This window comes from Aplysia californica, unplaced genomic scaffold (assembly GCF_000002075.1).
Source record: "Aplysia californica isolate F4 #8 unplaced genomic scaffold, AplCal3.0 scaffold00122, whole genome shotgun sequence".
Taxonomy (NCBI): Eukaryota; Metazoa; Mollusca; class Gastropoda; order Aplysiida; family Aplysiidae; genus Aplysia; species Aplysia californica.
Genome location: NW_004797392.1, coordinates 172,518 through 189,541, shown reverse-complemented (window position 1 = coordinate 189,541; position 17,024 = coordinate 172,518). Strand labels below are relative to the sequence as shown.

General features: G+C 38.1%; 1 protein-coding gene across 2 annotated transcripts in view; it reads left to right on the top strand.

Moving 5' to 3' along the window:
- LOC101864379 (lysosome membrane protein 2) overlaps positions 1-15,190 on the top strand; it is a 41,097-nt gene extending 25,907 nt beyond the window's left edge. For both annotated transcript variants that reach the window (XM_005096151.3, XM_005096150.3), the window contains exons 5-14: positions 1,329-1,535; positions 2,936-3,027; positions 4,049-4,098; positions 5,868-5,937; positions 7,224-7,402; positions 9,500-9,618; positions 10,431-10,504; positions 11,191-11,242; positions 12,902-13,072; positions 14,235-15,190. In XM_005096151.3, coding sequence (XP_005096208.1) covers positions 1,329-1,535; positions 2,936-3,027; positions 4,049-4,098; positions 5,868-5,937; positions 7,224-7,402; positions 9,500-9,618; positions 10,431-10,504; positions 11,191-11,242; positions 12,902-13,072; positions 14,235-14,339 — 1,119 coding nt within the window. In that variant the 3' untranslated portion in view covers positions 14,340-15,190. The remainder of the gene's footprint in view (positions 1-1,328; positions 1,536-2,935; positions 3,028-4,048; positions 4,099-5,867; positions 5,938-7,223; positions 7,403-9,499; positions 9,619-10,430; positions 10,505-11,190; positions 11,243-12,901; positions 13,073-14,234) is intronic.
- Positions 15,191-17,024: the final 1,834 nt, after the last annotated feature.

Here is a 17,024-nt window from a genome sequence, read left to right as displayed (position 1 = left end):
TCTCTCTCCCTCTCCCTCTCCCCTCTCTCTCTCTCTCTCTCCCTCTCATTATTTTTAGGAGCTTGAAGTGGCACACTGATTACAAGGATTAGTACATATTATTTCCTGTCTGTATTATTACATTAGCCATGGCAGTTTGAAAAGGGGGAAGAAAGGGATTGAGGGAGGCGGTTAATTACAGTAATATGATATCGTTTTCAAGACTTAAGGGTTTCAGCAGATTTCATCAGTCTTTTTCGCTGATTCAAAAGTTAGACGTGATTGTGTCTCTCCCTTTCTGTGAGAACCAAGGTCTGTGGTTCATGGCCAGAACCCTGGGTAGCCTATATCTCTCACTCTAAGCCCAGGTTGGCCCTGACAGGCCGAGTCATAGATTGTCTCCTAAATCATCTAAATAATGATAATTATGGTAATAATTGTATTTATATGGTGCATATCCACACTCTAAAGCATGCTCTATGTGCCGTGTATGAGTATTAAAATTTAATTGTGTTAATGGGAGCCTAAAAACACTTACATTTAAAAAAAAAGTAAAATTACTACTACGAGAAAACACCCTCTCTTCCCCCCGGGGCAGTGCCACTGACTGAAGTGTCTTTAGGCCATTTCCAAAGGGGGGACATTTCTCGTTCAAGCATAGTAGAATTGTAAATGGGCTGACTCATGTCATGCTCATTTATATAACTGTGCCTGATCTACAACAGGGAACTGCAACTTTTTTCTTTCCTGACCCTTACTATTGTCATTTTCCTCTACTTCTTTTGTATGTTTGTCACTCTCTTGTGACCTGCTATTTTGGAGTGCCTTGATAGTCAAAGCAGACTTTGTGCTGTTGAAGTTAGAGAGGTGAGCAGTCTAAGTCTGATTCCCTATAAAGACTTCCTTGTTGACACCCACTCCTTGGGGCGCTCATATGACCTTATGCAGTTGCGAGCGCCGTAAAACCCTCTACTATACTTTAAACACCCTCTCTGATCTAAGTCACCTTTTGTTTCTCGGCTTCCTCATAGAATGCCACCCAGTCTGAGCCTGGTGCTCTGATGTGGTTTGCTCCTTTTTTCCTGATCTAACATCTATCGTCCTTATGTGCCCTCTTTCTTTCCTTTGTATGTTACTCTCTCAAGTAACACCTAATTTTTGGTCACTTGTTTGACCTCTTTGTGTTGCGAATGCTTAAAACTCTTACAAGAACTAAACTTAAACCACTCGGCCTGTCAGTGGCTGATCAAGTGGTGTTATCATCTTTGATAATGCATATATATATATATATCGGTGCTGAGCTCCCGACTTTTCATCTTGCCTTCTGGTACTTTTGTTTTCTCTCCCAGACTGTGGCTGATATGGTTCGTTACGAGAACCCATTGATCAAAGAGGCAGTGGAGTTTGTTCTCAAGTTGACAGGGGAACAGCTTTTCATCAAACTCTCAGTTGGTGACCTCATGTGGGGTTATGAGGATCCTTTACTGAAGGAGGTGGATAAAGTGCTGCGCCCGTTCAATCGATCTATCCCAGATGTATTTGGATTGTTCTACAATGTAAGTATTAAAGAAACAAACAACCCCCCCCCCCCCCCCGCCCCCTCCAATGTATTAACCACTTGACTGTTAACCGTACTACCGTACTAACCGTACATGCTCTCCACTAGCTGAGGAAAAGTTCTGCCTCACACAATACATCACAGGTCACAATCTTTTATCACAGATTGTTCGCCTATTATATCATGGGATATTATAATTTTATCAGTAAGACTTATATCAAAAGAACGACAAATGATGAGATGGACTTATCCAGTGACAAGACCTGCACAGAGCAAGCCATTAGTACTTTAAACAACTTTAAAGTACTAAGAATTCACAAGCACTCGGGTTCTCTGTCTCCCGTCATGTGTGTGAGAAAGACAACGCACCTAAGCTCGGGCTACATGTCAAACTATCAATAGAAAGAGAAATGACAAGATGATTTTATCCACAGGCAAGACTATTTTAGAACAAGCCATAGTGATGTAGACAAGTATAAGCTACTGAAACTGAACCAGTGTTCTACACTCACTTGAGCACCTATCACTATTTTGTCTTTATTAACTGTATAAGAGTTGGCATCTTTCCTTAAATGAAAGTCACAGAATAAAAGTGTACAATCTCTGATAAGAGTCTTTGCTTCAAAGCACAAAGCTAAACAGAATCAGGAATATTCTTACTCTTCAGAATCCAAAAATTGTGGACTCTTTGTGTTGTGACTGGTCCCTTCAAAGTAAGGATTGGTGGGGGAGGTTTGCTGTGGATGGTCTTGTTTTTCCACCTCTAAGCAAGATCAAATGTCTGATGTGGTTGGTTGGCAGTTGCTGTTGTGTGCTTGTAGCACCTCAAATCTTCGGTACTTGTATGACCTAATTGTGTTGCAATTGCCTTAAAATTCTAACTGAAACGAAAAGCACAAAATTAAACAGCAGCAGTAGTATTCCTAATTTTCCTACTCTTCAGAATCCAACAAATGTGGACTATTTTTTTGTTGTGACTTGTCACTTCAGAGAATGGATTGGGGGAGGGGGGGGGCGTGTGGGAGAGGGCTGCTGCAGATGGTGTTGTTTTCCCGCATCTAAGCCAGATCAAATCGCTACCTCAGAATTACAATGTTTTATCTGACATTTTTGGCCTTTTTGAGTTACTATGACCATGAGGTCAGAAAGCAGCTGCTCTATCTGCTCAAACAAAATCATAAGAATATTTGGAGTCACTGTCAAGATATTCAAAGAATTGCATTCGAAAAAGCTGGACATATTGTGAAACTAAAAAAAATATTGACGTCAAATTTCTCAAAACTAGGTTCTGGGCAGATAAAACTTTGTCTTTCTGAGGTAGTGAAATTATGTCTAACTTTGGCCTACCATTATTAGCCATGTACAATATTCTTTTAAGTGTTACTTTCTACTTTTCAGCAAAATGGCACTGATGATGGCGTCTACGAGATTATCTCAGGCCAGAAGGGTCTTGATCACTTTGGAGAAATACTCTCTTGGAATGGAAACACGTAAGTATGCATTTCATTTTTGTATTTATCTTACAGTGGTTTATTCATGTGGCCATACATCATCCTTCCTGTCATACCTGTGGCCCATGCGTTCATCCAGTCTTCCTTGAGATTTGCCTTGATCAAAGATCCAATCAATGAGTTGAGGAGGGGAGATCAATCCATAATCTACCAACTTAAAACTCAAGAACATCTCAACCGAACTGGAGTAAAGCAGTCTGCAGTCTGCTCACTATGTGACTACCCCTCAGAGACAGTGAAACATCATCTGTTCTTCTGTAGAAAACTAACCGATCTGAGGGGATGTTTTTTTCCCAAGTTACCCCACTCATCTAACTGCCTCTACTCCTCAAGACAACAATTAGAACAGACATGCAGCTATTACAGAATGGCATCTTGCAGAAGAGTTAACGCTCAGATGCTACTGGATCGCTAACAACAACATCTTACAGTGGGCATGGGGGAAATGTTAGTCTGCTTTTCCGCCTACAGGAGATGCATCATTATCCCTGCTGGTTGTGAACTATTCATAGACCCCTTCCTTTTCAGCCGATCATGCAATGAAGTATTCAGCCCATAGTGCGGTAAAAAATTTGTTATGCAACTTTTTATCTAATATTTCCTCAACTATTGAACATAAAGTCGCCCACTTCTGCGCAATTGCTTATATTAGTTTGTTCTAACAAATTTGTATTTTTGTAAAAACCTGTTCGATTTATTCCAGAAAATTCGTTAATAAATACCAATTAAAAATCCCAGAGGGTGGTTTCCACAGATTTAAAAAGGTTTACGGCTGGGACAATATCACTTTTAAAAGCAAGTCGTTCATTTTTTTCTAATTTTGGCTTTATGCTTATTGCTCGCATGTTTCGAGAACCTTTAGTGCAAAGAAAGTGTTCACTATAAAATTGATTTCTTGTCACAAGTTTGCCACTGAAATGTGTCATTGCTTGTAATTTTCTGTTAGTTCATGCAAGAAGCTACACCAGTCTGCCTATTGACTGAATATTCATTGTTTCAGGTCTCTGTCCTATTGGAACTCCAAGATAGCCAATGCAATCAATGGTTCTGGTAAGTCTTGTTTGAGATTTGGGTTGGGGGGAAGGGGATGTTAAATTTTGGCTTGAAGATGATAAGAGGGCAAGACCTATTTTTGTACGGAGAACAGAGTTTTTGGTAGTCTTTTTTTTGTGTATGAAAAAAAACAGCAGTTTGTGTATTCTGGATATAAAACAGTTTGGAGTTGTCTATGTAATTTAAGACATAACAAAAAAAGATTTTGTCTTTTTCTTCAATTCTTTGTGGGGTAAAATTAAAATGTACATTCTTTAAAAAAAAATAATCTTACACCATGTAATTTTTATTACAAAAACTCATAAATGAAAAGAATGTTTTGTTTCAAAACTCTTTTTAACAGCTTCTTGTTAGCTTTTATTGTATAGTGCTTGCCTTTCATGCCATATATCTGGTTCGTTGAGTTGTCTTTCGGAGGTACTTTGGTCAGTATGAATTGTTAAGATAACCATTTCATAATGGTAATCTGAAAGATAACAGAATCTTCCCTCCAGTTGGGAAATTGCTAATTAATTCAGATCAAATAGTAGTGTTAAAAAGAGTTTGAATTTCTGGAATCTCTGAGCTGTCATTTTGAATTGACAAAGACTTTTCTACTGTCACACAAGGAGTAAATTTCAGTATATTTTTTTTTTACTTGACCTATGGAAGTGTGTTCATGTTTTATTTTTTATTTTTTTCATTCATGAACAGTTTATTTTGACTACAGAAACAAATGTTTGTATGTCAGGCTTTTTTTTTTACCTCATAAAACTTCTGTGCCGTGTAGTTAATCATATGATTAAGCGTTTTGTTTGCATCTGTCGACCCTAGAATAGTTTGTTTTGGCTTTCTGAATAGTTTCCCATCTTGTAAAAATGATTAAACACCGAAAATTTGGAAATTGACGAATGGGATGTTCATTTCTAATATATTTATTGTTCAACAAAATCAGTAGATCGATAAGATTTAGTGCTTATGTTGTTCAAATTTTGTAGCCAATGAGTTCCCATGGTGAGATTGACTTGAAAGGGGGGTGGGGGAGGGGGTGGATGTCGCAGTATTTTTTGTCTTTCTGTTGGGAAGTTATATCCATCTCAGCCCAGGTTGGGTCTGGCAAACAGGATGGAAGTCAACCACTCAACTGAATGATCCTAATTGTGTCGAGTGAGGTGTAAAACTCCTTTTTGAAAAAAAAAGTTACTTTTTATCTATTGCTCTGTTTTGTATATGTGAGGTTTGTCTTCTCATCAACGCGTGTATATGATCTGAATGTGTTGTAAGTGCAGTAAAAATTTTTACTCAAACTATACTTCTCCCCTCTCTTCTCTTTAAGCAGAGACCATAATATTCTGTTTTCATCTATGCAAAGGTTTTGTTTGGAGAAAGTGCCTCGTCATTTTTTATTTTTTGTTGTTGTTGTAAACAACGGCATTGGCTTTTTTCTTTTTGTCACTCTAGTAATTTTGTTTGTGAGGGTCAATGCCATATCAGGCATATCAGGAACAGACCGCATCAGAGCACACGCCAACCCCCCTCCACTACTAGTGTTTAAATATTCTAAAGACATAAATCTTTTGTGGGTGGTTGGCGGGTGCTCTAGTGTGGTTTGCTTCTTTTTTCCTATAAAAAATCTATCGTCCTTTTCTCCCCTTCTTCTTTTTTATGTTCGTTACTCTCTTGTAACACCTCTAATCGTCTGGCGCTCATATGACCTTATGCAGTTGCGAGCGCCGTAAGACCTCTACTAAAACTATAATTAAATAAATCTTTTCTTTCCTCCACAGATGGTACCTTGTATCCACCATTCATCTCAACCAGTCAAACTAAGTATTTGTTTTCATCTGATCTCTGTCGGTGAGTTCCATGATTCCATTTATAGTATCTGTTGTTGCAGTCAGGTCGTTTGGTATAAGTGTGATGTCAAGAAAAGAAGTAAATGTATGTAATCACAAGGAGACTGCTAAGAGTATCGTGGAAGGAAAATAATTCAAATGAGGTAGTGCTTGATGAAGCCTACGTGGGACGCTCAATGTTAAAAACAATCAGGAAACGACAAATGCAGTTTTTGGGGACACTTGAATAGACATAAGTGTCTTGAACATCTAGCTCTCACTGGCAAAATTGAAGGCAAACGAGGCAGGGGTAGGCCCAGAACAATCTACTTTGGGAACCTAAACAAATGGGTAACAGGGAAAGATCAAGGAAACATAGCTATTTTGAGAGCATGCGAGCAAAGAAATGAATGGAGAACCATGATTGCCGATGTCTGTCGCAGATTTGGCACTGGATGATGATGAATCACAAAATTTGTGGAAATGGTTAGAGTTCAAATTTATCAAATAACGACTGAGGGAGCCATTGTTCTCAAATTCTTTTTTCTGTCCCATCAAACATCTATCGTCCTATTGTCTCCTCTTTTTTTTTGTTGGTGCTTGTTACTGTCTTGTAACCCTTCTACTCTTTAGCACATTTATGACCCTATCTGTGTTGCAGGTGCTGTAAAATGCTAACTAAAACTAAACTAGTTCTCAAATTCATGACAAAAGTTTGTTGTACTTTAGTTAATTGACAGGAGTTGTGTCTTGGAGTAGTAAAGGTCTTGTTTTATTGTTCAGTATTGTATGTGAGGCAGCGTGGTCTAATCAGGCTCTCGTCAAAATAATCAAAGTGAAGAAACTTGCATTTTTCCGCAGGTATCTGAATTTTTATCAAATTTTTGTTTTTTGGCTCAACACCTTTCATGCCCATTAAAGAACTCATTTCCGTGTGGATTTTTCTTAAAAACGTTGATTAAAGTCACAAAGAATGTTTATTTTCATTTACCACGGACTCTTAAGCCAAGGAAATAACTAATCTTTGGGGGCCATTTTCTCACTTATTTTACCTCTGAAAACAGGTGACCCCCACCTCCTTCATTCGCATATATCTCGACATGTATTCAAGATAGATGGATACTTTTTTCATCCAAATAAAGACAAGTGAACACACTTTAAGATGATACCAATAACTCGTACATGCCCCAAAATTGACGAGAGCCTGATTCCACCACGCTGCCTCACATATCTGTGTTGATGTGTTTTAATTGCATTGCCCTATTCATGTGCTATTTTGGGGGGGGGGGGGGGTTTTCATGTATATAGCTCACTGGGAATGGACTTCAAGAAAGATGTGACAAACAGAGGCATCGACATGGATCGTTTTGTTGCTCCAGAAATCATGTTTGGCAATGTGACTGTGAACCCGGACAATGCAGGCTTTTGTACCCCTCCTGGAAACTGCCTTCCATCTGGCCTGCTCAACGTTAGTGTGTGTAGAACAGGTGGGTTGTGAGTCCAAAGTACTGCAGTGTGTATGTGTGTGTGTGTGTGTGTGTGTGTGTGTGTGTGTGTGTGTGTGTGTGTGTGTGTGTGTGTGTGTGTGTAGAACAGGTGGGTTGTGAGTCCAAAGTACTCCCAAGTGTGTGTGTGTGTGTGTGTGTGTATATGTGTGTGCGCATGTGTGAGTGTGTGTAGAACAGGTGGGTTGTGAGTCCAAAGTACTCCAAATGTGTGTGTGTGTGTGTGTGTATACATGTGTGTGTGAGTGTGTGTAGAACAGGTGGGTTGTGAGTCCAAAGTACTGCAGTGTATATCATGTTTCCCGCAGTTTTTTCTACAGTCACCTAAACCTGGTGCACTACGTCTCATTATAACCCCAAAAGCTTACCTCCAACTTCAGAATTGTGAAAACAAAGGCTTAGTGGTAATTTAAAAACTTGGATGGGGAATAGTTCTGAAAAACAAGCAAAAACTAGCACTAAATGAAACGAAACAGTTGTCTCTAGTATCGGGGACGCTCCCATCGTCCGATGGGGAACAGGGTTGTTACCGCTGGGGTTTAAAGAGTTTAGTCACTGTGTGTAGTGTGGTCAGGGTGAAACGATAAGGGTGTTGAATGTAGAGGCAGGTGTATATTACGTCACCCAGTTATAAATTTTTAAACTGAGATTTCGTAATTCTCTCTGTGATTTATTCATGAATCAACATGGAATGCCAGATCCAAAACCAAACGTGGGCGATCACGGTTTGCCACTCGTTTCTCTGCTTGGATGTGGTATGAAAACCTTTATTATCCTGGTCTTTCCATTCTTCATCAACTATCTGTTGAAGTTGTGTTTGTAAGTAGTTCTTGGTCTTCCCATGCTTCTTTTGCTGTATACTTTTTTTTGTGACATTCAAGATATTCAGGGCCTTTTTATCCATTTATTGCCTAGAATGTGCATTTTTCTCATCCCAATTGTTTCTATTAGTGAGTGGCTTCTTTCATTACTACCATATTTTGCTTCTTTTGCTTCCGTGAAATTCTGAACTTTCCTAAGAAACCACATTTTTGTTGCTTCAAGTTTATTTTCAATATCTTTGGTAATTGTCCAGCATACAGCGTATATGAGGGTAGACCACATGTAACCATTTAAAACTCTTTTTATTTCGATTGTCTTTGAGATGTTTCTAATGTTCAGGAGTGGACTCACTTTATTGCAACCGTCTTCAGCTATTAATATTATATTTTAGTCATTTTTCTGTGGTACATTTAGCATTGGATGTAATATGACAGATGTTTGAAGTGAAGTGCTGAAGTGGTTTGATCTTTTCACACTTGCTTACGAGACTACAAGTAAGATTTACTGCTTTTTTTGGATACTACTATGCTTGAAGCAACAAATGTGGTTTCTTAAGAGACAAAAATATAATTAAGGGAAGGAAAAGAAACCAAAAGAGATAGTGCTGAGCCAAACCCACTTGGACTGCCTTCTATTAAAAACAACTAGGGATGGACAAATGCAGATTCTGGGACACTTTAAAAGACGGTAAGATCTTGAACTTACGCTTCTTACTGTCATAGGAAAAAATAGACAACTACAGTGGCTGTGTGGGTGGTTGGCAGGTGCTCTGGTGTGGTTTGCTTCTTCTTTCCTATCAAACATCTATCGTCCTTATCGCCCCTACTTCCTTTTTATGTTTGTTACTCTCATGTAACACCCCGAATCTTCTGGCGCTCATATGACCTTATGCAGTTGCGAGCGCCGTAAAACCTCTAAAACTAACAACTAACAGTGGCTGTGGAAGACGAAGAACAACTTAGAGAACTTGAACAGATGGGTGACAGGGAAACACCAGGGCAATAGGCGATATGACACGGTAGGATCAGGCACTCGTCAATTTTTGGGCACATGTAAGTTAACAGTTTAATCTTAATGCTTGTTTATTTGTCTTGTCTCTAAATTTTCTTTTGCGAATAAATTGAGTTTATTTGGCAGCTGAATAACTTGAGTGGGTTTTTTTTGGCAGCTGTACTTTTGCACAAGTAACTTGAATTTGTTTTCTGTGATTTTGCTCACAATCCTGATCTAATCCTCAATACATTTTCCTCTGCTCAGGAGCTCCTGTAGTGATGTCAATGCCTCATTTTCTGGGATGTGATCCGCAAACTATCAACGCTGTGGAAGGGCTTTCCCCAAATGAAGAAGAGCACTCAAGCTTCCTGGACATTGAGCCGGTGGGTCGGCTGTGCATGCTGAATGTTGTCATTGATTGACTAGATTACCGTTTTTATGTGTCAGCGGAGGGATGATATGCCTTGTTCTTAATTCTTTAACCATGCAATTTAAAATCACGTTTTCGTGTAATTCTCGCATGTTTTTGGAAATGCGACCCGAAATATTACGTTTTTAAAACTGCTTGTTGCATGTCAAACTGATCAATAAAGCATTACCCGGACATAGAATTCATTTATCTTTGACTTCCGGGTCAAACTAAAGGCTTGTTAGCTCGTACTTTTTTATATTCGGCCCGTACCATAATACAATAATAACTTCACATCGGTCCAGCCATGGTTATGAACCTTAACTACTGGACGCTGCCACCGTCCAGACATGGTTAAAGAGTTAAAGGAAATATCATGTTTTATACAATTTTTAAATATTTTTTTGTTTAGAAAGGATAGTTCAACAGGTATGGAAATTCATTCATGCCATTATGAATACGAGCTATTCTTTCATTGTGAGGTGTGGAAAAGTATCATTATTTGTCCATCCAGTGACTCATTATGTATGTAAATATGTGTGTGGCTGTATGAGAGAGAGGGAGAGAGATAGCAAGAGAGAGAGAGAGAGTGTGTGTGTGCGTATGCGTGCATGTATTTACCAAGCTGCAGCAAATTTCTCTTTGTGGAGGTCAGTAAATCTTATCTATCTACCCAATATTTTGCAGTCAAGAGAATACTGTTTTGGAAAAGTGTCTGATGATGAATTGTTTTGTAATGATGACCATTTGCTGTGTTTTATTTCTTTAAAAACATTTTTTTTTCAGTTGACTGGTGTGGTGATGAATGCAGGCAAGAAGCTGCAGATCAATGTTTTCATGGACAAGATTGATGGCTTTCCGTAAGCAGATACCCCTTGTGGTTTTTATCTTTAGAGTTCTTTTTTGTGGGAACATACATGAGTTTTTAAAATTTGGTCCACCTTTTCCTTCTTATATGTATAAATTATATTAAATATTTATTGACTGCTCCATCATTATTCACCATTCTAAATGACTTATGGTGGAGTCTTACACTAAACAGTCGATATAAGGAGTAGTTAGATACAGTGAAATGTGATATGGTGAATAATCAGTTTCATATTCATAAGAGTGATTTATTGTTTTGGCTCATTTTGTGTTATCTTTGGAGGGCTTGAGGGTATCTCAGGTTTCAGTATTCAGTGTGATGTTTGGCAGCTTACTAGATTATAATCTTTCATGGACTTTGCTGTGAGTGGTTGGTGGGTGCTCTGATATGGTTTGCTCCGTCTTTCCTATCAAACATCAGTTGTCCTCAGCTCTCCTCCTTTTTTTTGTATGTTACTATCTGTTAACACCTCTAATCTTCGGCACTTAAATGATCTAATTGTGTTGCAAGTGTTGTAAACATCCAACTAAAACTTAAACAAAATATAGACTTTCTTGGGTCCATAGTCCTGTAGGATTTTTTTTTTTCATATTATAGTCTATTCAACTTCTATTCAACATTTGATGTAGGTTTTTTTTTCGTTTTTTTTTAAAATGTGAAATATTTTTCTCTTTCCAGAGAGTTTGCTCACCTGAAGCCGATCTTCTTTCCCGTCATGTGGCTAAATGAAGTAAGTCAATCGATTGGGGTTTTTTTCTTTCATTTTTGAAAAATGGGAAAAGACCAGCTTGTGCCTAAGTGCATCCATTGAAAAGTGAGACCAAATTGCAGTCGAACCTGCTTTGAAGACCATCTGTCCAAGACAATCACCTGTGCAAAAGACCACTTCCGACTCCCACCCTTGGGATTTTTTCTGTTATAATGACACTGTCCAAGAGGACATCCCCTTCTAAGATGACGTCTATTTTTCTTTACAATGAGTGGTTGACCTGGACAGGTTTGACGTTGACTATATGAAATTTTGTGTGTGCCTAAAGAAAGGTCCCTATTGTTTGCAAAGCTGGTTAAAAATTTAGTTCCATCAGAAAACACACGTTTAACCGTTTCTTAATGATATATTGAAAGGATTTTATTATATAGTTTAAAGTCTAAAATCTTTTAATCTATTATTTTTGCAACATGTACTTCGACAAAAGTTAAAAATGTGCTGGAAATTTAGTTTTTCTCCAAACTTTGTTTTTATACCCTGTGTTACAAAATGCGGCATATCGTTAAGACTGTTCGAGATAGTTGAAAAAATTTGAAAAATCAGTGTGTTCAGCATTGAATTTGCTCCAAGAATATGTCCTTATTTTAGTATCCTAACCTTCTAACGACTGAGACCTTTCTTCTGTCAGCAGACACATTTGCTTTTTTAGGCTCGTATGACATGCTTCTAAGTCAACAAGTTGCTTAAGTCTGGAATCTTGATCAATGTGTCTTCAAAATTTCCAGCCTTAGAGGCTGACTTAATTGCTGAAAATGCAGTCAAACCTGATCTAACGGTCTCCTGTTCTAGAGAATCGCTTCTACAGGCGACCACCTTCCATTCCCCCCATCCTTATTGTAAAAATATATTATAGTAACGCTGTCCAGGATGAGTACTTTTCTTTTCAACAATGTGTGGCTGTCTGACAATTTCAATTGTATTGACATAAAGTATAGAAATCTCAATAGTGATATGGAGGTGCACAATTACACCCCCCCCAAAAAAAACAACAACAACAAACAACAAAAAACAAAAACCCAACAAAACAAATGTCGACCTTTTTGAGTTAAAAAAATCTTTCATCTAAAGAAAAGTTGTGGGAAGGTTGTTTTGATACAAGACTGATGTTTAAAATTTGTCATGACGCGGTGGAATCAGGCGCTCGTCAATTTTTTTAAAGGCATATGGATTTATTAGAATCATCTGAAAGCTTATTCATTTGCTTTGCTTTTATGAAAAGACACCCATCTATCTTGAATAGAAGTCGAGATGTTTGCTATTAAAGGAGATTGGGGCAGGCTGGTTTCAGAGGTAAAATTAGAGATAAAATGGCTGCCAAAGTTTGGTAACTTCTATAGCTTTAGAGTCCTTGAAAGCTGGAAATTTACATATTTTGTGCCTTTGATATTTGTCAGTAAAATTCATGTAGAAAAGTGTTATTATATGGACATGGAAGATGTTGAGCCAAAAAAATAAAAATCAATAAGAATTGCCAAACTGGAGGAAGAATACCTGTTTCTTCGATTTTATTATTTTAACAAGCGCCTGATTTCACCATGATGCCTCACAACTCTTTCTAAAGAAAAGTGGTGAAAAAGGTTGTTTTGATACTAGACTGATTTTGAAATGTTTTGTTTTCAGAGTGCCATGATATCTGAAGGTGATGCTGCCAAGTTCAAGAATGAAGTTCTGGACAAGATCAAACTAACCGACGCTGTCAAATACAGCTTGATTGCTGTTGGTGGTTTCGTTCTAGTGTGTGTGTTGGCTGTCCTAGTGAAGGGCAAGTTGACCTCTTCTTCCTCTTCTCAGGTCAGTATCAGATCACTTGTTTGTATATTTCGACAGCGTAGTTTGGGGTGGAATGAGAAGATCATATTAGTTAAGATAAATTTCTATTGTCCAGTTTGGTGTTTCACCATGTGCTTTTACGCGCTCATGCCGCTCGCACAAGCACACACACACACACACACACACACACACACACACACACACACTCACACCCTCTCTCTTCCACAAACGTCTTCATATGCACACTTTTTTTTTCCATTGTTGTTGCATAAGAAAGCAGAAAATACTGGAATGTCTGATCTGGGCTAATTTCAAAGAATAGGAATACTTTCTATAGGTACAATTGCTGTCTTTCAGCAAGTTTTATTTTATCTGAATCTGAGTCTCAATCTTTTTGTTGAGGTGTAGTCCAGTAGTAGCCCGTAGAGCCCAGGTTGGCCCTGATAGTGAGGGTCGAAGCAGCTCCAGCGTCTGTGGTATAAGAGTTAGGCTCTGCTTCGCCATCGCACGCTCCATGAGGGGGCAATACAGTGTCCTTACATAATCGGGTTGTAAGACACTTTAATTTCTATCAATTATTAGTTCAGCTCACTTGGCTCCCAGTCTTGAGTGATTTTTAACTTGGTCATCTGTCGCTTTGTGTGGTTCCGCTTAAGGTGAACTGTGGAGAAAAATCATATCTTTTGTGGAGAGTTGTCACTGTCTCTCAACACTTTGCCGCCTCATCTCGCTGATCGGCGATGTTTACCACCACCCAGTTTCTTTGGATTTTCCCCAAAATGCCTTTGTCTTTGATGGCAAGAATTTTTACTATATGAGCCTTGTGATGGCAAAGTGTTAATGGTAAAGCTTTCAATGTAAACAGACTGCGACCACTCTCCTGTAACTTTTAATACCAACAAAGCTGTCAATATGAATTGACCGTTCTCACTTACAGCTAATAGCAGCAAAGCTTCTGATGTGACTTGACTTTGAAGCCACTGCATTTGCTTTTATTTTATTGCACGAAATAAAAGCTGTAAAAATATGTATTGAACTTGATTGTCTCTCATGGTCAAACAAGTCAAGTGGTTCATAAGAGACCTCAAGAGGTATTTTACTTCCCACCACACCGCCCATGCATATTATATAATGACACTTTTGGAAGGTTCCATAACATTTTTGTGTCTCTTTTTCCTTTCAGTCCTCTCATGTACAAGACAGAGATCACCTTGTGAATCATGAACGTTTTGACGACCCACTGCTGATTCCCAATGGTGGCAGCAACTCTAATCCAGGGATTATGTGATCGAAATAACATTCGTATTGGAACTCTCACTCATGACCATTCCCTGTTCTTTTTCAAACTCTATGTTGTTCTGCCTCTTCCATATATTATATTACTATTTGGCCTTTTAAAATTTCTCATGTATATATGAGTTGCCTTTTTTCTGCCGAAAAGGGGCTTAAGAAAATAGCCAGGGTTAAAGTGCACACCCATTCTTAAAAAAAAGAAAGTAAGAGAATTTTCGTAATTTATGTAAATACCAAGGGTATTTATTGATGCTGGTCATCGTCAACTGAGATTGAGGATTTTGTTTTGGCCAGCTTAATTGGATTTTACAACTGTTTTATTATTTTTTTTTTTTGTATTTGAATTTGTTCAAATGGTTACATCAGCCAGGTTATCTGCTTGTATTCGAAAAGCTTATGGATTATTTTTATGCAATTGTATTTTCTTTTTTTTTCAAACACATAGCAGTTGAAATATAGTGAATGTGAGTGATCTTGGCATCTATCTTGTAACTTTATGTATTTGGTTACCTTTATTGCGGACCAGGCAACCAGCGCAATCTACCAGAATAATGACACAGGAGAATTGTTCAAAACCACAACTTGAATGTGCTAAGGATGTCTGCCCCATTCCCTTCAACATCTTAGAGAGAACGATGTCTGATGCCATTCGAAGACCTCCTGACTTCAGTAAAAAGTTGCAGCAAACTGAAATGGTACGGGCACCTCACATGAGCATCCGGACCGGACTGGACAAAAACTATCTTACACAGAGAACAACACAAGGAGGGAGATGAAGAGGCAGACGGAGGAAACGATGGGAAGACAGCATCAAAGAGTGGACTGGCAGTGACTTGGACACCACACTGAAGAAAGCTGAGAATAGTGGAGAAATGAATATGAAGGTGGTTGCAAAATCTACAGTGTTGCCCCGATGGTCAGACTGACTATGGGGAAGGTGAAGGATTGTAGACCGCAATGATCAATTGTACCTTAGAAAAGAGATTCTAGTGTGAGGATTTTGTTGTTTGCAAAATTGATTTTTGAAAATTTATTGCCACTTTCTTTGGATATGTAGGCCTTAACTCTACTTTGTTTTTGTGATGAGTTTTTGTTTAAACTTTCATTCATGAGCCCCTTGGGATCTTACTCCATATCACTGTTATGCCTTTTAAAAATTCATTGCATGGGAGTTGTTATAATTGTCTGCTGAAAAGAGGCTTTAGAAAGAGGCGAGTGTGGGCATTCTTATAGAGCACACTTGTTCGGAAGATAAATTAAGTAGAGAATTCTTGTATTTTATGTTTGAAAAACCTCCCAGTGTATTATTAATGCTGGTGATCATCAGCTGGGATTGACAAATTGCGTTGGGCCGGTCTAATAAATTTAAAGAATTGTTATCGTTTTTTGTATTTGAATCTGTAAATTATATCAGTCTGATCGTCTAAATGTATTCGAAAAGAATAAGGATTTTTAAAAATACAATTGTATTTCGAGATTTTCTTTCTTTTTAAACATATGGCATCAGCGCCTGTGGTGTAGCGGTTAGGTACTTTGCTGTTACTCATAGGAGACCTGATTTCGATTCCCAAGTGGGGAGAGCTTTTATCAAGTATCTTGGTCTTTCAGCTGGGATGTTGTATCCCTCCAAGCCGTGGTTGGCTCTGACCGGCAGGGCTGGTGGCTGCCTCCTCACCTAAACGATCCAACTTGTGTCAATGAGGGCGTAAAAATCTCCTTTATTTTGAAAAACAAAGCAAACCAAAAACATGTAGGCTACCAGTCAAATTGTGAATGCAAATGATCTTCTTAGCATCTTTCGTCTCGTTATGTTTATTTAGTTACGTTTTTTTTGGACCATAATGATTAAGAGTTAGTACCTGAGGAAAGTGTTTTTAGTTTAAATGTTTTATTTTGTGCTAGTTTGTTTTTAAAAAGTTGATTGCCCTTTCAATTACGTATATGATATGTTCACCCTGCATTATTTTTGTTGAATTTTTGTTTAAACTTTCATTTATATAGCGTCTTGGTGTCTTACTTCATCTTTGTTGATTTCATGCCAGAGTTACTTTTTTGGAGGGTTGTTTTTTTTCTTGGTTTTTTGTCAAGCCACCTGCATAATTTGCAAAAATATGTATTTACAAACCGACAACAAATGTTATGAAGGTTTTGCATGTCAGTATCTTTACAAATATATCATCTCTTGTGTTATATTCTTTTCTTTTTTTTTCTTTTTTTTTTTCTTATTGTCCAAATACTTTAAAAAACCTCTGTGTGCCTCACTGTAAGTTAATGTTAATGTACTTCTCATGTTTGAGTTAGTCTGGTTGTGAAACAGAAATCCCTGTACCATCTGGTTCTACACCAAAAAGAATGTAGTCCTAATATGAGTGACTAATTCTTTTCATTGGAGAACCTCTTCCAACATCAGTTTTACCAGTTTTTTCCGGCTTTACGAAAGGGTCACCTTAGTAGTTGACATGTTTGTGTTATTAGGTTCCTTTTAGTTTGAAAGGGATAAAGGATTAACAAACTTTAAAGAGAAAAGGGGAGGGGGGGGAGATGGGATAAGTGATGAATGTATGAAACTGTCTATGATGAAGTGGTATATAAAAAAAAAAGGTGACTTTGGAAGCCTGAAGAGGACACATCAGAACAGTTTGTGGTGCCTGATGGCACAATTCGAATGGCAGCCTATCCT